This window comes from Molothrus ater, chromosome 3 (assembly GCF_012460135.2).
Source record: "Molothrus ater isolate BHLD 08-10-18 breed brown headed cowbird chromosome 3, BPBGC_Mater_1.1, whole genome shotgun sequence".
NCBI classification, from domain to species: domain Eukaryota; kingdom Metazoa; phylum Chordata; class Aves; order Passeriformes; family Icteridae; genus Molothrus; species Molothrus ater.
In genome coordinates, this window is record NC_050480.2 from 44,221,859 (window position 1) to 44,245,554 (window position 23,696).

Genomic DNA, 23,696 nt, shown 5'->3' on the forward strand with positions numbered 1-23,696 from the left:
CCCGGCTCCAGCCGGCGCTAGGGATCAAGCGATCGTCCAGGTATTCTCAAACAGAGTCACAGAGCACAGAAACAAAATCAATTAGGTTGAAAAGACCTCTGAGATCATCGAGTCCAACCTTTGATCGAACACCACTCTCTCAACTAGACCGTGGCAATAAGTGCCATATCCAGTCTTCCCTTAAAACACATCCGGGAACAGTGACTCCAGCACGTCCCTGAGCAATCCCTTCCAAAGTTTAACCACCATTTCTGGGAAGAAACTCCTCCTGCTGTTGAAACTGAACCTCTCCTGGAACGGCTTGAGGCCATTCCCTCTCATCCTGTCACTCGTGACCTAGAAGAAGAGACAGGCCCCCACCTGGCTACAGCCTCCTTCCCGGTGTAGAGAACATCAATGTCTCCCGAGTTTCCTTTTCTCCAGGCTAAACATCCCCAGCCCCTGCAGCAACTCTTCACAGGACCTGAGTTCCCTTCACCAAGTTAATTTCCCTTCTCTGGACATGCTCCAGCAGCTCAGCATCCTTCCTGAACGGAGGGGCCCAAAACCGAACACAGAATACTGAGGGTGCAGCCGCACCAGTGCTGTGCACAGTACAGTCACTGCCCTGGCCTTGCTGGCCCCACTGTTGCTGATCCAGGCCAGGATGCCATGGGCCTTCTCAGCCACCTGGGCACAGCTGGCTCATGTTCAGCTGGGTGCTGACCAGCACCTCCACATCCTTTTCCACTGGGCCACTTCCCAGCCACTCTGTCCCCAGCGTGTAGCGCTGTACCTCAAACAGCAAAGCCCAAATGGCACTGGGGTTTGGGGTGAGAGCCCACAGTGCCTGTCCTGCCTCCACACCAAAAACCAGAAGGATGATGTAAAAGCTGGCCCTGAGGAATGGAACTGCTGTGGGAAAGGGGCTGCTTAGACTCACCTTGTCAGGGCTAGTATGTCAGAACAATAGAATTCAGCTTCATAGATCAATTTTTATATGCTTCTCCTTATAAAAGCTGTATGGTTCTGCAGCATTTAAAAGTTCCAGTTAACATCTTTGAATGAAAATATTGTCAGCTGTGATAACCCATTGGCAGGATCACCAGTCTCATTAATTTTTTCCCCAGTAAGATGACCGTTCCCTCTGGAGGGGTGTATGTTTTCTCCTACCTGCCCTCAGCATATTTTCCCATTCCATCATAATTGAGCAGAATTCCCAAGTAACATTTGTTTTCTGGAACAAGGAAGAGTCCTATTTCTAAATGTGCTTTGGAGCAAGGGCAGCCTCTTCTGAGATGGAGTCAATGGCTTTTGGGGTAGCGGCTTGGCAGAAGGAGATGCAACAGGAAGAAGGCAAACATCACTAAATATAATTAGGTAAGTTCACAGGCTTCCCATAACTAGAGTTCCAGAAACTGATGGAGACTTCATTGGCCTGTGCTGCTGCTCTTTGATTCATGTTCAACCACATCATCAATCTACAAAAGGCCCCATTCCACACACAAAGGATTTACATGCTCATGCTGTTAGACAAAGAGCACATTAGATAGTTCTAATCATGAGGCCATTGTCATCAGAATATTTTTACCTGGATTATAACAATTTTATGACTTAAGCTAAAATATAAAGGTGGGAAATGGCTGTTTTAAAAACATATTTTCATAATATATTGCACAGTTATTTACTTTAAATTGCCTCCTTTTAAATTTGCAAACTCTTAACCTTCCACCACAATCAGGAGTCTCCCCTACAGGTTCTGAAAACAATACCGATACAGCCAACACAAATGTCTATTCCTTAAATTTACATGAACTTGGCCCTAATGAGCCTTACATGGGTTTCAGTCAATTGCATTAGAGAATAAGGATTTTAATTTTTTTTTCCCTTGGAATGCTAGCTTAAAGCTGGAAACAGTAAGCAAGCTCCTGTTTTACTCAATTACATTCTGTTTTGTAGTCCAGAACAGCTTAGGGGCCTAATCAGAGCAGCCACATTTAATTTTTAATCTTTTTTCAAAATTATGAAATACACAACAGAGCCTATTACAGAAACTCCAATGGAAAATCAGTGCCTTTCTGACCCCACTCCAGAGCAGTAATGGCAAATAAATCTCCAAACAGCAGTCAGTAGTTTGTAACTTAATACAGCAGCAAAATAAAAAAGGTGTCTTTATGTACAGAGGCTTAAATATTCCAGTGGATATTTTTCAAGCCAAGCAGAGCTTTTAAATAGTAATTGTTTGATTGTTTTTTGATATAGTAGAAACATACAGAAGTGTGACTTCCATTTTCATATGCAAGGAAAAAACCCAATACAGCTTTAAGCAAAAAGAGGCATGAAGAAATTAAAAGGTAAACTAAAAAACTAAAAATTTATTAGTAGCAAGCCAGGTGATGTTTTCCCCACCACTCCATTGTTATTTTTTACTATTATATTTTTGCTTAATTCAGTTCAGGCTATTTTTTTCCTTCTGTTCATTGTCATGGGTTTGTCTAAGCAGTGGATCTCTAAATGAAAGATCAGGGTTCCCTTTCAGTAATGGGCTGGAGACTCCCTCTCCCACCACAAGTGAACATCTAGCTATTGCCTCCCCTTCCCTTTCTCACCACGTCTCTCCACTATCAGAGCAGAAAGGTTGGGATTTACCACAGGATCCTGCAATCAGGTAGACAGGCCTTGCCCCATGAACATCTCCCAAACTCTGGCTGGCAGCAGAACGAGCCTCATATCCTTTCAGATGCCTCCCCAAGATCCCAGTCTTCCAATTTCCACCCATCTTCCTGAGAATCCAGAGAGAATTTGCTTTTCTGCCTTTGCTGCTCAGACAGGTTTTCAGTGAGAAGGCAGATGGAAGGAATGGGAATGTCTCTGCTTTGAGAGCCATCATTTCATCCAAATTCTAGTCATGCATCCTATGGGGAAGGAAGGACACATGCACACATGTGCAAAGTGATACAGATAGTTTCCCACTTCCCATCTTACACTCACCACCTTCAGTTTGACAGACACAGGATGTAGTCCATAAATGGAACCTTCCCACGTAATGATTTTTAAAATATGAAAGACAAGGGAATCAGCAAAAACTGATCTGGAGCAAGGCATGATAGATTCCCTAAAAGAAGAAAGTTGCAACTAAGCCAAAAACATGTTTCTAATTATCTCAAAATGGTTTGATACAAAGATCTGTTTATTACCCAACAATGTGACAGTGTATATACAAATACAGTGTGGAATGTGACATTTACAGGAAATTTAAGTACATCATGCACAGACACTATTGCAATGTTATTTTAATAGTTCCAGAATGTTAAGCTGAATAAATATTCCTTGCTTCAAAAATCATTTTTACTTTTACATAAAAATATATAATATTGCACTCTTTACAAGGCCAGCAGTTTTGCATATTGGTTTGTAACAAGTGGAATTCTACTTTATAAAAAAATAAGCCTTTGTGAGCAACATCCCAAAACAGGGAGCACAAAAGCACCCCAAAACCACAATGTTTGTCTTTTTTTTCTTAAACAAAGCACATCACATCAACATGAGCCAGGAAGCTTTTCAGTCAGTACTTGGACCTTACATTAACATTCAGACAGAGAAAAATAGGACTAAAGCCATCCCATACAATGCTGCTACAATAATATGCAGTTTAAAACTCAATCCATACAGTATGCAGCCACTTACTTAATTGAACCAATTGTGTCATGAACTATGAGAACATTTTTCTTAAGTTTTTCTAGTTTGAAAAGTTCTTAAACTGGGAAATCTCAAGAGTTTCTGAAGACTATTTGGAATTTTCAAAAGAAATGTAAAGATTGCTTGTGTGTGTGTGTGTGTGTGACCTTCGTCACAACCTGACAACTTCATGTGAAGTGTTCTGAAAGCAGATGAGCCTTTAACATGAGAAGACACAGCAGTTTGAATGGCAATAGCAGAACATGTCAGTGATAAAAAAGCAAAGCAATTTAAAAGGAAAATGTAACTACATCAGACTTGTGTAGCATTTTTGCTTTACCGTTCGCATGACTAGTAGGCACTCAGTCATGGTGCCAGGTTTAGAGGTCTTCAAATCCATCAACTGAAATACTAATTTGTCATGTGGCCTAAGATTTCCAATTTTTTAAGCCGTTCACAACAGAGGCTTATTTTTTCCCCCTCATAAAATAGCACCCAGGAATACACAACAAATTTGCACAGTGTATCTGTGTGAACCTTTCCGAATAATCTGATGCTTATGAACATTGATTATTCAAGCAGTTAGATTCAAACAATTTACAGTGTATTGAACCTCAATGACACTGGAACAGGAGCACATCTGTTCCTTCTTTAACACCTCCTTTTAGAGCTCTGGAAGATAAGCTGTGTGTGTACATAATAGATGTTCTGCCACAGAACTGCGATAGCCAACTAGCACAAAGTTAGGGAGTTCACACTGCATTGCGATCTAACCACTGTTTCATGATGCCATGAGGTATCTACCCATCACTAAGACAAATATTTTATTGTTGTCTGCTGCAAAGACTATTACAGTAACAGAGAAGATGGCAAAAATTACAAATATAAAGATAGCAGAAATTCTATTTTTAGCATTACAATACCGTAAGATGGTGCAAAAAGCACCTACTAAGTTCTTTGCTTCTCAAAAAAAGCAATTTTAAGTGGTAGTTGATTTTTAAGTTTTGGACTGCTTATCCCAGAGCTAACCATACCACATTCAACTAATCAGATATACATATGCTGACATTTGAATAGATATTTACAGAACTTGATGCTGCTGATATTTTACATACTAAAAGGGGGAATAAGCATAATTAATTTTTTTAAATACTTCTGTCCAAGAAGTGATTTAAAAAAATACCATTGGTGTTTTATATTGCAGCATTGAGCATTTCTTAGTCACTTTGCTGGCATTGGATAATATGACCAGAGCTTCCTGCTGACCTGGGTATGCTTCAAGTTTGTGCATGCACATATGCAATCTTACAACCACCTTAGGCTGCTCTTTTTAAAAAACCCACCTATTCAGTCATTCTAGAGACATTCAAAGTACTTCAAAGTCCAGTTAAAGAAGAGCTCCTGTAGCCTATTCGGATTAAAGTGCATCAGAGACACGAGTCAGCAGCAGGCCCTGCCGTCACCCAGCCGCGTAGCTGCTGAGGAAGGAGTAGAACATGGGCAGCTTCAGGCGCTGCTGGTCCTTGCGGCACCAGGCGATGACGTTCCCATCGCTGTTAGCTGTGAACAAGTGATGGCCGTCGCAGGAAAACGTAAGGCTGCAAAACAAGGAGAGAGTCTATACCAAATGGGACTATTTATAATGCTAGAAGGCATTAAAAGCCTGTGAGAGTTCAGCCAACAGAGATGAGCTGTCAGGGGAGGCCCAGTGCCTACGCTAACACAGCCATATGTTTGCATATATCTGCTTATCCACCTGTACCCAAACAGGCTGAACTGCAGCTTTGGCCAGCACTTCAACATCCTCTGCAGTTTAATACTCATTTCTTTGCAGTGTCACAGCAAAGGGCAAGATTAGTAGCAAAATCTTACCCTCCTCCCTTCTGTTTCTGAAAGGAAAGGTTTTCAGCAACAGAGCTCAGTGCCCTCTGAACTTGCACTGCTGACAAAGGCGGAAACTAAATCCATCAGATTCCATGGCACAGCACAGGACTTTTGTTCAGATGGGCATTTTTTGAGCAGTAACAGGGGTAGTAAAGCCTTTCAGTCATGCCATGAGTAATGCTAGAGAGCATGAAGGTCAGCATCCATTTACTGCCACATTTAAGCAGGAAACTTTAAATTATTCAATAGCTACTAAATCGTTATCTACAAGCTTTGTGAAATATGCTGCTTAAAGGATGTAACAAAGACAATAACTGCTACCAGACAATCTTTTTAGTTTCTAAAAAAAAATGGTAGTTTGGATTTTAAAGGGTATTTTAAGAACAGTCAAAACAAAATTTTTCAGAGTAATTTGTTACAATGCTAACATTAAGATAAAATTTTGGCATAACTCTAAGACCTTTTGCAGACTACTGTACCACTGGGGATATCAAAGAGTCAATCCTTTGACCACCTTCTGAAAACACTTTGGCACAAGAACTCTGCTCATCTAAATCAAGGGGACTCTGAGAAAACTAACTACACAAGCACTCCAAAATGGCAGCTTCCAGGCTACTCTGAGTTTGCCTCTTTCTTCACCATTTTCCTCCACCATCAGAAAAAATGGAAAAGGCAGTATTTTAATTTAATTTTGAGGAAGAAAAACTGTATTTTTAAGTCTGGCTTAGTTAAGATTATCTCGTTTCAACTCAGATTCTGAGGCAAAATATTAAATTTTAAAATAAGAGGAGGAGTAACTGTTCTGTTTTCAAGGGAATCCTGCTAATTCCCATCTGCCAGCAGCAGAATGTAGTTATTACTGTCATTACCAATACAGCACACTTGTGCTCACTTTGCTTTCATGAATAATTAGTATGTTTGCACTGCTCTTTTTAGGCACAAGCATTTGCCTCTTATTTTCATGTTCAATACTCAAGACTATTTTGTTGTGGTTTTGTTTGTTGGTTTGGGGTTTTTTTTTCCTAAAGATAAAAATGCATTCATTGTACACTTAAGATCCTTTTACCTTACAATAGGTTTGGCTGACTTCGAAAATGTTATTTCGCGTACCGGCTTCAAATCCCACGTACTCCACAGTCTGAAAGAGAGAGCCATTTTTCTTTACACTTGCTTTTACAAATACTTCAGTGATAAACAATATATTTAGCAACTGTTAAGACTGGGAGCTGAGTAACAGCTTGTCCACCTTCTTTAAAGCCAAATATCAGCATGATGTTTGGCTACATGCTCCCAAACTGTAAGCCTAAGTGATAGAGCATTTTAATAAATAAAAATTTCAAATGCTTACCTTACAACTCCATTTTCAAGGCCCCCTGCAATCACATTGACAGACACACCTTCAGGCTGGTTAGAGAAAGCAACAGAGCAAATACTTTCCCTGCAGTGCACATGTCCAACAAGATCACCATTAACTGTCCAAAGTCTCAAATCACTGCCTCCTCCAACTGTAACAGAACATAGCATGGGAGTATTAAGAAAATAAGTCTAGATCACAGTTAAGTTAATAATATTTAAATATTCCATGGTAAAGAATTCAACTTCTTGAGAGTTCATAAGTTTTAAATGACTGAGTAGTCTCTGCAATTACTTCTCCCTCTCTCTCTCTGAGACAGGAAGCACACAAACCACCAAGCCACTGCAGTGATTTAGAAGCCATCACATCCTATTTATGGAACTGCAGTGATTTAGAAGCCATCACATCCTATTTATGGAACATTTTACTTACAAAACACTACGTGAATTTACTTTTAATGACCACTAACAGGGAAGGCACTAAGATGGAATTCATACTAGCTATCTAAGCAGCTAGTTCTCATACCTTAACTTGCATTTTAAGCAAAATACTTAAATAGCAAGCACAGTTCTCTTACCTGATTATCTGGCATTATTTGATTATATCAACAAACTAACTACCCAATTACTGCTTTTGTCTTGAAAGGAATTGTCTTAAAAGGAAATATTATGTCCCTTACACTAATTAACAAACAAAATGCTTTGCAGAAAAAAAAAAAAGGTTTTGTGAGCTATAGAAATGGACCTGAAAGTCTCCAAGTAAAAAAATCTAAATATTAGTTTTTTGAAACTGCCACAATAACATCCCCTTGTCCTTTAATACCCCTTGCCTGTACTCTGTAGTACATGGTACTTCCCCAAAGAATTGTACTTTTGACAAAAAAAATCTCTCTCAAAATGAAAGCAGCCAACATCACAAAATGGGAGTCTCCCAGGCACCTTTGAAATTTTACGTCTTTTTATAAAGAGACCAAGTTGTTGGCCTTCATACCTCTACATTACGTTCAAACACCTGTCTAATCACTCCTGGAGAAATTTGTATGTTACCATGTAAAAAAAAGCAAAATGTTGCCTCCTGTATGACTGAATGCATCCTCAGATGATTAATACATACTCAGTAACTAATTTAATTACAACTCTCATGATTTATTTCATCTGCAAGTTAAAACAGCTTTCTTGACCGACAGACATACCTGAATCACAAACTGTTGCAATATCACCAGTGGTTTCACTTGCTGAAACTGCAGTCACAGGACTCTTGTGTCCAGCCAGACTCTGGACATAGCACAGCCTGAAGAAAACAAAAGGAAGAAGCCTAAATTTCAGACTCAAATGCAAAAAAGGTCCTTCGAGGAAAATCTTAAAAATAATGACATTAATTTCAATCAACATTTTGCTCAATTATGGTATTTTTCATATTCACAATAAAATTATAGCACCTTTTAAGAGAAAAAACTGTAAGGGTTTGACTTCCCAATAAGATATACACAGAACAAATTCAACTAACTTCAAAGGTGCAAAGCTACCCAAGAGTGGGAAAACCTGTATTTATAAGAAAGCTATGGGAAAAAGTTATATATATACTTGTACCTGTTCAAATCCCATATTATGCAGGTTCCATCTTTGCTGACACTGATCATTATACTGTATGGTTTGCACACAAATAAGCTTGTTATTTCTGCTGTGTGTCCATACAGATGGACTTGTGACTCCATTTCTATCTCTGAAGGCTGAAAAATAGCAAGATAAGAAACTCTCATGAAAAAGAAAATTAATGTCTCTTTTTCTAAAAAAGATAAGCCTAGTTAAAGTCTTAGTTTTCAAAGAACGGTTCCTATTGCTTTTAATTTTAGCATCTATGTTCATGCTTTATAATGTTTAACACTTTATAATGTGAAAAAACATAGCTATCATTGATGTTCAACTTTTTTCTTCCAATGCTTTAGTCTCAGCAAATATATTGATGTGATCTGATGAACCAGAATGAAAAACTACTGTAGCTCTGTCTCAATTACACACTTTGAAGTCAGCTGATTTGTTTTCTGCAAGACTGCTCTTTCCATATAGCACTGAAATGACAGTTCTCAATATTTTAGCATCTAGTGAAGACACTTGGAAACATAAAAGGAAAGCCCAGCTTGGAAGTTGTCACTCTCCATACAGCAAGTTACTAGGAATTTCTCAAGTTGGTGCCAAGTTCTTCAATGATAAAGTTGGAAAAACATGCAGGAAGTCAAGTTTAAATACAGAAATGGCTAGGTAAAAATTAAAGTAGCAAAATTTAACACCAAACAACAATTTTTATTCAAGTTATATAATTTGAAATGACTCAGACTTCCTGAAAACTGGCAAAGTTGAAGGATCTTAATCAGAATGCTAATGCTTTATTTAAGACAACTTGCTGTACAGAGATTAGAATTATCTTGGTAAAGGAAGAGAACAATTTTCTGCTGGTTTCCTCACCCATGCCAGAGGATATCACCTGCATTTTTGTATGAGGGTACAGGATGCCTACCTATAGCAGGTCTACAAAAAAAACCCTTGAAAGTTCAAACAGACAAGTACACACATGCTTAAGTCATAGGTTGTAGGAAATGTACATTTTTGCACTAAAAGAGACAATCTAATCTATGTAGTACTGCAAAAGGCAATGCACTGTCTAACAACAGAAAGACCTGCTAGTTTGCTCTTGCTATTGAGGATCTTATCCATATAAAAGACATTTAAGAAAGTACCCAGGTATTCTCAGTGACACCTCACACATAAAAATCCTTCTTTAATGCTTTCTCAGTTAAGAGAAAAGAAAATTATACCAAAATTTTCTATAACAGCAACAAACAAGACTTGTGTTTTTATGAAGAACTGATTTTGATAACCTTTTTACTGTGGTTCTCCCACTTCCTTTGAAGTGTTTCCTCTTAATCTGCATTTCAACACTTGAACCAAAAGCAGCACCCACCTTTTGCAGCTTCTCCCTACCACACTAATAGCAATGGTTTATTGATTTTTATCGTAATAATACTGCAACAAGACAAACTGGAATTCTAATACCAAGCGTATTAAGTTATATTAAGTTCTAATAAGTCATGAAATAGGCACTTCTCACTGAAATGTCTTCCCCTTCTTACTTCCCCCCCCCGCTTTTAGGTGACAAGCCCTAAAATGGTATCTAGATATGGGAAAACATGCATTTACATATCTATCTTTAAACAGCAGCTCTTTCTGCCTACAGGACTCGAGAGGGGAATTGAAATTCTTCCCAGTTTTACCCAAACAGGTCCTCCAAGTGTACTCTCTGTTTGCAAGACACCTCTAACAATGAGCAAGTGAAGGCTGAAATAATGTGTACAACCTGTGGCTCAGGGCTCATGCAGGTGTGACTTATTGTCAGCACAGATCAGAGCCAAAGCAGTACTTCATGGGGTTTTCACCATTGTAAGGTAAGGAAAAACAGAGCACCTGGAGCACAACATGGAGCCATTTTTGAATTCTGACAGCATGCCTTTGAGTTCCCACACCCAATTAATAACACTATGTACTTCATGCCCATGCACTGCATTTATACAAACGTGAAACAGGGCAAAATATTCACATTTCAAGTACTGCATTATAACAAACAGTTCACTTTATTGCTGATCAGCTTACAAGATAGATACAGAGCAGATGTCAGGAAGCACATTTGCATTCCCTGCAGCCCTGACTTGGGTAACTGACTCAACCACAGGAGCTACAAAATTGACACAATGTCCCTCTGCCTGGGGCATGTAAAACTGTCAGTGCTGAGAAATTCAGCAAAGATGGTCTAAAAGAACATCATCTGTGCAGATGAACAAAAATCACTTTTTTCTAGGAAACAGAAGGAACTCAAGAACCATAACCCCACTAGCTAAAGTTTCTTTTCAGCTTTGCAGAAGGCAAGTATATTCAATTTCTAGTTAAAAAAATAACTGGAATTCAAGTCTCAGTACAGGTTATTTACAAGTTCACTATTCTGGGAAGCAGTTAAGGTGCTTGACTTATGATCCAACTAAGTAAAGCTTGCAGGCTTGAAGCTCTGCTTCATTTCCTGAACTCAAAGTGCTGCTGAGCTTAGGATGTATGAGTGGCAGACCACCAGAAACTGGAAGAAAGCCAAGGGGAAAAAAATTCTACAAATCACTTTGTTTATGTTCTTCCTAGTCTAAGCATCTGCTGTTTGCCACTACTGAAAACAGAAAACTGGGTAGGCATAGCAGACCATACCAAGGTTCTCTCCAGCTCATGCTAATGTAGGGATTCAAGAGCATCAAGGAGTACAACACCAAATATGTTTGCCAATACCTGTGTTAAGCTACAACTAGGAAACCACTTCAGTTCAGTTGTTGCTATGGGTAATACTGTAGACACACCTAAAATGAGCTGGTAGGAAAATTGTCTACTCTTTGTTAAAACTATGGAGAATAGAAGTTACTGCTAAAGAAAGAATGGAAGATTCAGATGGAAGCTTCAAAACTCAGTCAGAATTAGATTTTTAATTTTGAGTTCGATTTATGCTATTTTTATTAGCAAACAGCATCAAGGGACTTTCTATTACTCTCAGTATTTCCACTAAAAATTAAGTAATGCAAGCTACTTTCTGCCTTCCCTACTCACAACTTTGCCCCTTGGAGAATATGACAAAATAGAGGCTTGGTGGTTAGTACATACACTGTCTGAGAATTCATCCTGGCTCTCTGTAGCTTAAGTGCCTTCTGCACTTGAATTATTGTTTGCTTTGGGGAATTGCATTCCACAGCTTCAGTTAAAGCACTGAAAGGCTCTGTCTCCCACACAGAAGTTACTCCTTAATGCAGGGAGCTTCACTGTGCCAGAGAGCTTCAGTTCCAGCCCTGTCCTGAACACAGTCAGAGCTGTACATGTTGTGCACTCAGGTGATGAGGACTGACTAAAGCCTAGCTGTATGTAAACAGCAGCTTAAGAAAAACAGGCAAACAAACATGCTGAGATGTCAGAGGAGCCTTCAAAATAAATACTAAAAACACAAGTAAGTTTTTAGTCATTATCCAGAATATGGCTTTTTCTCATTTTTCCTGTTAAAAAAAAAGACTGTAATACTGAGTACACGAAATCCTTTATTTATGAATTATTTCCAATGTAACTTACTGTATTGCTGGTGAATCTGTTCATATATGCTGTGATGACACCAGATTTACTACCTGTGAACAGCTGACAACTGTCTGGCACCCAAGCACAACTTGTTACCTTGAAAAGACAAAACAAATTCAGGAAAAAATTAGAACAGAAAACTATTCTAACTGCTGTTCTCATTATGCCACAGCATTTGGTCAAACCGATTCTTTATTAGTTATCTTATGAAAAGACATGTAAAACATCTAAGCTAAAGAAATCCAAGAGCTAAAATATAGCTATTCTAGGTTGTATTTGTTACTATGTCAGAAACAGAGTAAAGAGGGAGTTTTATGTAGCCTGGAATTCATAGCTAAAGAGCAGTGCAGACTAGTGCAGACTTCAAGATCATCCACCAAAATCTTTTTGCAAGATCTTACCAGTCACTGGATTCTGACAGAAATTATGTAGCTTTCCCTAAAAATCTTTAAGAAAATCTTCTTCAAATGGATCCTAAACTAGAGTGGAGTTGTTCTTCCAACATGAAGCTCCTATACTTTTTTTCTGTATTGATTTTTCTTGGGACAAAGCTTAAAACTTTATTACATTCACAGCAATATTCTATAAGAAGGAAAACCTACAAAAATCAAATTAATTCAAAAGGAATCTTTATCTAGTACAGGAAAACAACAAGGAACAAGATAAAACAGTGGAGCACATTCCAAAGCAAATCAAAAAGATTAAAATGAGTTGTGACTGGATGCTCGTCTCCAGAAAAGGCTAAAGCAAGAGTACCCCAGTACACTGCCAAGTCAAGCCAGCACTTAAACTACCAATATTAAATTGAAGAGCAAGAGACTGATTTCGTTTTACCTGATGGAGCTGTGAGCTCTGTATAAAATTGACTGGAGGTTCACTTTGCTTGCTTTTCAGCCGTAAGATGTTATCGGCATAGCCCCAGCTCAGGATGGCTGACCACTGAATGTCAGTGCTGTGCATGCTCCTCACGCCTGAAGGAAGGCACACAGCATTGTGTCATGTGCACAGCAAGATGCAACCACTTACACAGTCAACAACTAAAGTCTCAGGTTCATGTTTTATCACAAATTAAATATAACAAATATATTTTATCACAAATAAAATATAACCTCCCCAAAGTTTCAAAAGAAGGTATTGTCTGCAACATATTATAAACAGTTTTCAGAGACCAAATGAACATTCCATCTTCTCCAAAGACAATTTGCAACCTGGACAAAACTTTTTTGAAGAAGAGATGCATTCTTTTGAGAACAGAGAAAAAGGGCAGACAATACCACCTAGAGAAAGAAGTGCTTGTAACTTCAAGGAGAATGTTACTTATTTTTGTTGACTAAATGTCATTTATTTTTAGAAAGCCTGCACTAGTATATGCCACCAAGAAAACAAAAGATTGTAAGAACTTGTTTGTACATTCTCAATAAGAATCCCTCCAAAAGTTTAACTGAAAGCAGAAGATTCTTCACCTCTGCTTTTTTACTGTTAACTTTTCTCATTGTCTGCCTCTAAAATCCATTTCTTAAGTTTTCCTTTCTGTTGCCACATGCGTTTTTTCATCTCTTCTTCGGTTCTTGGACCCAATCTGCTGGCAAGTTCTAAAGTTAAATTCTCGTGCTTCAGCCGCTCCAATGAAAAATATGAATTACAGAATGCCTCTATTGTAGTTTTGAAAATTATAAGGAAAATCCACCCTCCAGTAAAGATACCACACATGTGGAAGCTGCTTATGGAATTATAAATTAATCTTTGGCAAAAGCAACTAAACTTGGGAAGTTTGCTGAAGAACAATAGTAGGATTAGATTTAATTTTTTTATGGCTCATTTCACATATATGGAGCATGTAGAGAATAAAGCACAAATTCATACCTTGCTCCTTGCTATATATCATCAAAAGGCAGAACTTGCTGGACAAGCCACAGATAGCCTTAGTTGGTAAAGCTTGAAGAGAGCCAAACCTTTCTCCATGTGGTTGGCTAAAGCAGACAACAGGGTCTGGAGCACTTGGGGAACCAACATATTCTCCCCACTTCAAGCCCTTTATCCACGGTAATGGACTCTAAAACAAGCACAGACAAGGTTCAAATTATAGAACTTTCAGAAAAACAATTTCATTAGTAATGTAGAATGATTCATGTCAGTTTCCTGTAAGCAATCACATGGTAAGGACAGCTGAAGTCTTTACTCTAAAACCACTAGACAGAAGTTCAAAGCACTTTAGTACCATCAGTTAAACTGTTGACTTTAAGGTAGTTCTACTGCTTCTTTAAAGGCATAGGCTGCAAGCTTCTAGTTCAGGTAGTTTAGTGAAAAATACAGATCTCTAAATCCAAGGATGCAGTTTCTGACTGGACTTCAGGGAAAAAAAGTGCTTGAAGTGAAGAAAGTTTAATTGTCCTACAGGCAGTAAAAAAGCTGAGGATGGAATGGAAGAAAGCACAGTATGTGTTTGCTGGCTATAGGTCTGCACACAGATTCCACAATTCATCATGGAAACTATAAAACTGGTTAACTGAAATGCTTTCCAACACCTATTTCCCAAAACCAAGACAAACTCAGATCTTAGTTTACACAAAATATCACCAAAGCATGAAAATAATTTTCACTATCACTTCCTAATTTTATGTATCTTCTTTACAGTACAATATAGCAAGTAGCACTTTTAGGAAGAAAATTCTAAACAAAGGGTACAGGGTACAACAATTGCAGCACATGGATATTAATTAAACCATCTTGCAATTGAAAATTACATACTGGGTAAATGATTTCTTTAGTGTGTTCTCTGGTTTCTCTGAAAGCAAACTGCACTAGTAATCCCATGGCAGCAGGAAGTTCTCCTTCCATGATAAGCCTGGATCCAGGTCTACTAACATGTGCTGTATGAAACAGCTGGCGGGGCGTTTGTCCATATGTTTTTATCATTGTTTCAAGGGCTCTTCTCTGAACAGGATCTTCAACAGCAGAAACATCCATCCCAAAATAGGTCTATAGGCAAAAAAGAAAGGAGAGGGGCAAGAATAAGCTTGTCGGGTTTGTCTTTGGGAAGATTTTGCAACACATACACACAAATGCAGAGGCAGACTCTTCAGCTGTTTGCTTAAGGTGTGGACCAGAAGAGATCCCACAATGACTGTGCTGACTTAAGAGCCACTGAGAGCATAACCTTGTCACCTCCTCTTTATTGGAATAAACTACCACTTTAAGGATACTCATGTGAGCTGCTCCTTCATCTGTCCCATGACTAATTTCTGTTGAAGGTTTTTTTTTGAGACCTTTACCAATCTGTGCAAAACTGGAAGGTTTGCTGATGATAAACAAAAGAATTAGAAAGAGCTGGAGAAGTTTATTTTCTTTACCATTTTTTAATGAGCATATTAAAGCTCTCTTTTGGGGTAGGGAAGGAGAAAGAAACCTCACACTTCAAGAGAGTGCAAATTATTTCCTTCTATTTGTCTTTTTCCAGCCTCTCCAACTGTGCATCACACACTTTTTCTCAGTCACAAAGGCCTTGACTTTTCACTTTAAAAAATAATGAATATACAAACTTAATATTTGAAGCTCACAGTACTAACAAAATCAATACTGAAGCCCAAAAAGAGTAAAAGAAAGGGAAGTATTTGGATGGCTACTTGACAAAGGCATCATTGCCACACATTACCATTTTATTAGCTTTTCCAGTCACAGAACAAACACTAAAACCAGGAAGCATTTGAATGCATTTACAACCAGAACTACCTGCTGAGCAAACCTTGTGATAGTAAGGATTGAAGCTAAGAATGCAATTCAAGATATCCATGTTGCAATTATGCAGTAAAACTCTGCAAGTCCTAACATTAAATGAAGACTTATTTGAAATTAAATTTACTGTAGAGAAAAGTGCTCATTAGAGGGACAGAACACAGGACGTGTATGAAGGAAAACACCATGAGCTCAGGACACACAGAACCATTTCAATCCCATCAAAAGCTGCAGCAGCACCTGCCTAAATTAAAAGCTTTTGAATTAGGCAGGAGCAGATATACACAGTTACAACAATCAATACTGCAAGCCACTGCAAACAATTATCCACAAGGTCTAAGCCCCAGATCTGATCATGCCCCACACCTAGCCCAAGGCAAGAAAGAGGAACAAAAATTCACTAAGTATCACAATAGATCACTGGGATCTTACAGTTCAATGCTGAAATTGTAAAGCCTTTTCTTATTCTTCAACACTCCATGAGCAAGGGATCTTGTTTCATGCTTGATGTTGTCCAAGCCAGTCAAACCAAACTTTGCCCCATTAAGTTACTAAGGACAATGAACAAACATGCTGCTTAACAAATACTTACTGCAGGATGAAAGACATTAATAGCCTGAACAGAGGCCTTGCCTTTTTGCTTATAACCAAACACCAAGTCAATCCAGTGACAGATTGTCTGGGAAACATGATCAGACTCCAAGGCCTGACGATGAATCAAGATGAACAGACGAGGATCATTACGGGCCCAGGGTGGAAGATTGACGTGGTTAACTCTGTCACCATTTTGACGCACTCCAAAATCAAAGCCTAGAAACAGGGGAGTGAATATTCCAACATTTTAGTTCACAGTAACTTCAAAAAGGTCTGTAGGGTTCTACAGACCTCAATGATTAAGCATGGTGATTAACAATCAACAAAGCAGCATCATTAACAAGTCTCTCCAAAACATATTCAGCTGTACATATGCATTTGAATGGAAAAATGAGAAAACAGCAAACTCCTTTGCCCTGCTGACAAAATTAGGGAAAAACTCATCTTAACTCCTACATAACAGCTTTTTTAGCATAGCCCACAAATTTGTGCCAGATTTCTCCCATACATCAACTACTTAGCATATTCAGGCAAGGCATATAAATGTTCTCAGTTTCAGCCCATTAGCTCAATCATACAACTCTTTTGGGTATATAGTTCTGTTGTCCTTTTAGTATACCTTCTCTGTTAACTAGAAAGTCGGGAAGGTAGAAAAATTCTGGTATAAGCTCCTTTACGTCAGTCATTGATTCATACGAAGAGAGGCGCCAGGTTGTATTGGTAGAGTGAAAAGTTCTGTCTGGGATGTCAAAACTTTGATCTGTAAAGAAATCCAAACTCAATAGTTACATTGATGATGGACTAACAGCTGCATATCTGCAACTTCACGCTGTTAACTGCTCTCTAGTCAGCTGAGAACACTGGAATTCTCTTATCTCAATTGCTATGTGTTACACATCGACTGCAAGTCAAATAGAGGTCAGCTTTTTATGCTACAGAAACTAAGGTATAAGCATCAGATGACCAGATTTATGGTCTAGCTTGATAATTTCAATAATAGATCTACTGTTAAAGCATACCAGATTAAATTTTACCAGGCTTAGCTATCTGGAATTGGAAAACCTATGCTAAATAGGGTAACATATAGCATTCCTGAGTTATTGGAAAAAGGCCCAGATGTAAAAGGCAAGTAAAAGCAAATGCAACCTTACCTTGATAAGCTAAAAACATTTTAGTGAAAGGTGGCAGCCTAACCAGGAAATGAAGTACAGTTCCACTGTTAGAATAATGAGATCCATAGTGATATGGTTGTACAGGGGGCATTGGATCATCCTCTCGTGCTCCTTTACGGTACTCTTCTTCTAAATACTAGAAACACAGGAGAGAATTAAAAAGAAAATCACAAACCTTCTCCTTAGATGCATTCCAACAAAAAAAATAAATGCTTGCCTAAATTGTTTAGGAATAAACACTCCAACTTTTCAGAAACATACATTCACAAGCGATCTGGAATCAAATACACTAAAGTGTCTAAAGACACACAATCACTTTTACAATCCAGTTAGGTATTGAAGTCTTCAGCCAATTTAAATTACCTACTTTCCATTATTTATTACCTTTGCTTTTCCCCACTCCCCTGTCTTGTTTTCTAACACAGCAGTCCCACAGAAAACACAGTATTTGCAAATAATATAGTAGACCATGGTGACACAGACAAGTTTGAAAGTCCAGATGCAGATGCTTTAATTCCCCAGTATGCTGCTATTTCCTACAGCCTTTAAAACATTTTAAGGAGAAAAAAATTAAAAAGCACCTACTATTTTCATAGTAGGGCATGTTAAAGTGCTTGAGTAAAAACAGCCCTTCTGTTATCAAACAGAACAAATAGCTACAAATTCCACCAAAGTAATGTCAACTAAACAGCAGTAAATTATCTTCCTGATCTTTAGGGATCTTTAAATATATACAACTTCCCATATAAGGTGGTATCCATTTAAATTCCTCAACAGTATCACATGGATGGGCTAAAGTGATTTGACATTTCAGGAAAAAACACAAGTTCCAAGCATGTTATAAAACAATTCCTAAGAAATGTTTCCTGGAAAATACACTGGAAGTAAGAGCTCTGTAGCCATGAAATACTGTATTTGTGGTTTCTTCTTCCCCAACAGATAAATGTTATAAAAACTAAAGCCATGGTGTCATTTATACATGGGACAAAGGCAAGAAGAGAAAGCTATCTAAATTACCTTGTAAGTATCCACATAACGATCCTCTTTTTCTTTAGACTGCACAGCTATTGGTTTGACCAGATTCCTGCAACAAAAGCAGTACTGATATGTTGTAATTTTTATTACAATATTGATTCACATCATTAAGAATAACACTCATATAATGAAAAGGCCAAGGAAAATGTAGCATTTTTCAAGAAAGTTCAGAAAATAAAAAAACAACTTTTAGTTAGTGCTAAAGGCAGACTCAGATCCACAGCACACTAACAGGCAAGCAAATGCCAAGCACCTCAGTCAAATCAGAGGCATCCTATAAAGGCAAAGACTTAGTGCACACAAATGTTAAATTAGCACAACAGAAATTTATTAGGGTGGGACAATTCACTCAGATCCATCCAGATGAAGATTTTGTGACTGGCTAAGTAATTTACAATATTATTATCTTTTCTATTTAATTTTTGCTAATTGGCCTGGAAGTCTGTAATCATATGAATTTAAACATACAGCTTCTATTTAATTCTGTGAATTATACACAGCCTATTAAGACAGGCTAATACACTGCATTTGAATCTACACACCTGTTTTATTTAAATGTCCCAGGCAAAGCAGCCATTTACTATAAAAACCCAAGTTATTAGAGAAAAGGCTTGTCCCTAAATAGTTCCATTTGTGGGTGTGTGTGCAGTTTAGTACAACAAAGTTAAAAAGCTATATAAGGATCATCAGTTCAAGTATTTGAAAAAAAGAGTTCAAGCATTTCATATTACCTATATACCGAGGGATCATTTAGGTCCAGCGTTTCATTGGTGTAGTCAGAAAGTATAAAAGGAAATACTGGATATTGCATGAGATCATTGAAGGAACGACCTGCATGTTTGTTTAAATGAGTCAGATATTCAAAGTTAGTAATCTGTCCTGTGCACCACAGGTGGGTCAAAGCAGTAATGTTTCCATATTCCAAAAGGTTAGGCAAATTGTTAGTCAAGATGTTGTGGTACACATCATCACGGACCTAGAAGAAAACACCATAGATTTAATCATACAATTTAGAAGTTTAAAACTACTAAGAGTAAGTTTCTCTCATTTTGTATATTTCCAGATATCTGCTGTAATCGAATAATGCCTAGTATCACTAAGATTCTTTAATGTCTTACTATATCAGAGATGTGTCTTACAACATGCCTATGATCATCCAGAAGCCTAGCTGAGCCAAGTTCTTTCAAAGGTATTAATCAGAATTTAATTAGTCCATGCAACAGGTCTCCTTAAAAACCTAATGCATGAATATAAATGTTATAAAGACACAGCAAAATGCTTTGGTGTATTACTCTGCATTGGTGCCACAGTACCTTTGTATTATCGAAAGCCAAGAGTAAAGTTCTGCCATTTGTTAAGAAGATTTCCACAGCATTGTCTCTTAACTGCCACCAGCGCTTATGAACTTCCTTAATTTCCTCATAGGTCCAAGAAAATGATGCTGGTTCAGTTTCTCCATGAAAACTCTGTAGAATTTGCAATTTGGAAATTAATTTTAAATAGTGGATTTTCCAAACAAGAAACCCTTCAATGCAGCCAGCTTATAACAATACAGCATATCCTAAGGCAAACTTTAATTTTAATACAATGCTTTAATAAGTTGTTGTGATTTTCTTTAGCTGCTTTCCCCATCATCTACTCTCCTCAACAAAGTAGGTAGAATAGGACACATGCTCCTGAGCTGGTCCAGTTCCCTACCCAGAAATAGCAAGCACTGCCGCATTTTCAATGGCTCTTAAGCTAAAAATATTGGAAAGCCAATCAGAGCAAGCAAAGTTTTGTTTTGAATCCCAGCTCTGACAGTCCTGTGAAGGACAAAGCAGCTGGTAGCATCCTAAACCACAGGAACTGTCTGTTCAGTAGATGCAAGGAAGAGCTCCATAAAATCAGTTTAAGGCTTTCAGTCATATCTTAATTATCTTTACATGTTTGTTGGGTATATAAACAATTTAGACATTAGTCTTGTGTATCAGAAGGTTAGCTCAGTTCCCACTTCTTCATGAAACAATCCTCTTGTATAGGAAAAGGGAGGAGCTAGAACATCATACATAATGTAAAATTCAAGAATGAGATGCTGTGGAGCACAGCACAATTCATACACCTGTGACTTTCTGCACTTCAGTGTCCCAGTTTCCACTAAGGCAAGTTCTCAGACACAGATCAAAGCAAACTCCATGCACTTTGCTGATGAACAAAGATCAAAGCAATGCACTGCAATGTGCAGAAGCCTCTCACATCACCTGTTCCTCATTCCCTCCCAACCCCATGCCCACATCTTTCCTGTTTTCTTCTATCACCACCAATTCCATAGCCAGGGTCAACAGAAGCAACACAAACCAAACTAATCGTGTTGGCTAGCTTTGTCCAGAGATCTCTAACTCTAGCACTACTGCCACAAATTGCTGAAGAAGAAAGCTACTCATGGCCATAATTTGGAAAAATTAAAGCTGGACAATATATTCTAACACTTACCGAATTTTCAATTGTGTCTGAAGCATTGTCTTCAACAAAATACATGCCACATTTTCCTACAGCAAGAAATAGTTATGAAAAGGTACATGATAACAGTCGTAATGAGTTAAGATTGCTAAGAATAGTACCTGACAGTACTTGACAGAAATAGAATTTATGATTCCACATCTTTTAGCAAGTGGTCTGCAGATCTTAAAACTTACTGGCAGTTCAAACAGCACTCATGAAAACAGCAGAGAAAGCAAAATTGATCTATAAAGTATGTAATCCACAAAGTCAGGAAACATATCAATTACTTATTAAAATTAGCCAGGTTAATATATACAGCAGACTCTTACTGTATTTATACAGTAAATACACCAAAAATATATTTATAAAGAATGAAAATTCTACTTACCTAGCAACAGTTCACCAGCAGTCTCTCTAGAAGGTGCGACACTTACACATCTTCGATTAACTCTGAAATATTTCAAAGTGAAAATGCTTATGGATTATGGAAATGCCTATCCTTATGGATTTATGTACCTTTTAGCCGACCTAAAACCAACCTAAACCAAACAGCCTCCAAAGTTCAAGGTTTCTCCAAGCTGTAGCTGAAGAAAAACTGTCCAAGAGCATGACTAATGGTTCATATCCCAAAGAGGGAAAGAAACAGAACCTCAATTTTCTAGATTGCTTATGAGTGTATTTCTACTTATTTCTTTGCATGTTCTCAGCTATTTTACACTGTATTAGTGCCTGTAACAGGTGGCAAATTGATATAACTGCAGAGCTGAGTAATGCAGTGATAAAAGCAGAGAGGATGGAAAGACAATTTGCTTTTGAACTCTGATGGAAAGACCTACCAGATCTTAGATATCTAGGACAGACAGTGCTACTAAGCAAAAATAAGAGATCTCATCAGGTTATCCCACAGGTCCTATCCACAGCACACCAGATGGTATTTGGTAGCTGTTATCTTTTGCTTTTGAGTGAAGCAAAATGCCTAGTATTTTTGACACTGGTCTCATTTCCCACTTGCTTTTTTAAAAAATGTTTTTAAGACAAAATATGTTTTTTAGACAGCTGTTTCATTTGACCGGGAAAAGACAGGAAAGAGAAGCATGTGTTATCCAAAACAAACCTTATATGTTCACTTGCAGCTTTGTCCTTTACAGTAGAGGAGTGAGAAGAATGTGTTTTGTCTTCAAATAAGTAAGACAACGGAGTTTTTATCACACCTATAAAGACATCACAAATAATAGGGCAGTAACAGTCATTACAAATCAGATAGTAGGCTACATTAAACACTGAAGATTTTTTAATTACCTTCCTGTTTTTGCCTGTCTGGGAGAAGGTATTTGTTTGGAATAGTTAGGTAGCACCTCTGCAAGCGGCGCCTCTCTCTGTTGGGGCCCTCTGTTGGATCCAGTTGCCAAGAAGTTGGGTAATAGACTGGGTCATACCAGAGTGCTCTGACAAAAAAAAATAAATTAGGAGCTTGGCAGCAGAGGCAGTATATGTGCTTGTAAATTCTGCTCTTTAACAAGTAGAAAGACAGAAGTTGCACAGAAGTACACTGGGCAATCATTTCTGAAAAAGTATTAAAAGACTGAATTCTCTAGTTTATTTTCATGAGCTATTTCACTGAATGACTTTTCACAAGCTGCTACTGTAAGACTGTTCTTGAAATTACTCACTCTAATGAAAACAGCAATACAATGCATCCAATACTATTTTGAAAACTCTGCTGCTGCAAACATGAGATAATACTAGTTCTGCAGTGGTGAAGATACCCTAGTTTGGTTTCTTATCAACATTAACATCCTTTGTTCTACACTATTTAGTGAACAGAGTATCTATTACACCAAAAATGTGTTTTTACTCCATCTATGTTGTGCAAGATATGAAAATTTTAGGACACACTTCATTCTATTAGGCACAGAAAAATGTATATACTGAAAAAACCTGTCTAAATGGGATAGAAATATTACTTGGCTACTGACCCTAAAAGATAGGGTAAAAAAATAAGTCAAGTCTTTCACAAGTCTAACTATCAGATGGTTAGCAAAAGTAATTCTAATTTTAGTATAATCTCCATTTCATACGCCTCTGATTAGAATGAGAAGCACATGTCAGGCATCAAGTCTCTCTCACTTTTCCCCCGAGATGAGAAAACTCACCGATCGTGCGTAAGCTGCTGAACAAGTTCCTGCCAATGTCTGCTGGCACTCAGCTCTGCCTTATACATCCCCCTGATGTGCTGGATTACTTTCTTCCTTTCCATTCCTTGTGACAGTGACACAGCTTGTGTGATGTCTCCAGCTATTTTAGAAATGTCTTTAGACTTGGTATCTAGACGCTGAAAGAGACTGAGGAGAAGAGTTGTGTTTTAAAATGCGAAATAAACACACTGAAAAGGGAAAGACCAAAACCCCTCATAAAATACAATCAGTTTGGCAGTAGATATGTAGAGTTCTTGTTACAGCAAATGCAGAATAACTTAGCCTACATAATGAGATTCATGAATACCTTCTGCTTCTTAGCCATCAAAAAACCTATTACTTTTGGCCAAAGACAAGCCAGTCAGATCAATGGCTATGTGTTAACATGCTTGACTAATTAATGTATACTCATTACAATAAAAATCTGGGGTAAGGACATTAGTTTACC

At 37.9% G+C, this 23,696-nt stretch overlaps 1 protein-coding gene across 2 annotated transcripts in view; it reads right to left on the reverse strand.

Moving 5' to 3' along the window:
• Positions 1-3,148: 3,148 nt before the first annotated feature.
• LYST (lysosomal trafficking regulator) overlaps positions 3,149-23,696 on the reverse strand; it is a 77,580-nt gene continuing 57,032 nt past the window's right edge. The window contains exons 34-53 of one of the 2 annotated variants that reach the window (XM_036379710.2): positions 23,207-23,395; positions 22,353-22,498; positions 22,168-22,264; positions 21,442-21,503; positions 21,045-21,100; positions 19,886-20,038; positions 19,304-19,548; positions 18,555-18,621; positions 17,517-17,673; positions 16,985-17,125; positions 16,364-16,581; positions 14,788-15,018; positions 13,903-14,092; positions 12,874-13,010; positions 12,037-12,135; positions 8,485-8,624; positions 8,088-8,185; positions 6,890-7,046; positions 6,608-6,679; positions 3,149-5,255 (exon numbers count right to left, since the gene is read on the reverse strand). In XM_036379710.2, coding sequence (XP_036235603.1) covers positions 5,117-5,255; positions 6,608-6,679; positions 6,890-7,046; positions 8,088-8,185; positions 8,485-8,624; positions 12,037-12,135; positions 12,874-13,010; positions 13,903-14,092; positions 14,788-15,018; positions 16,364-16,581; positions 16,985-17,125; positions 17,517-17,673; positions 18,555-18,621; positions 19,304-19,548; positions 19,886-20,038; positions 21,045-21,100; positions 21,442-21,503; positions 22,168-22,264; positions 22,353-22,498; positions 23,207-23,395 — 2,794 coding nt within the window. In that variant the 3' untranslated portion in view covers positions 3,149-5,116. Of the gene's footprint in view, positions 5,256-6,607; positions 6,680-6,889; positions 7,047-8,087; positions 8,186-8,484; positions 8,625-12,036; positions 12,136-12,873; positions 13,011-13,902; positions 14,093-14,787; positions 15,019-16,363; positions 16,582-16,984; positions 17,126-17,516; positions 17,674-18,554; positions 18,622-19,303; positions 19,549-19,885; positions 20,039-21,044; positions 21,101-21,441; positions 21,504-22,167; positions 22,265-22,352; positions 22,499-23,206; positions 23,396-23,696 lie in introns of those variants that run through there. The other variant, XM_054514213.1, reaches the window with a different exon arrangement.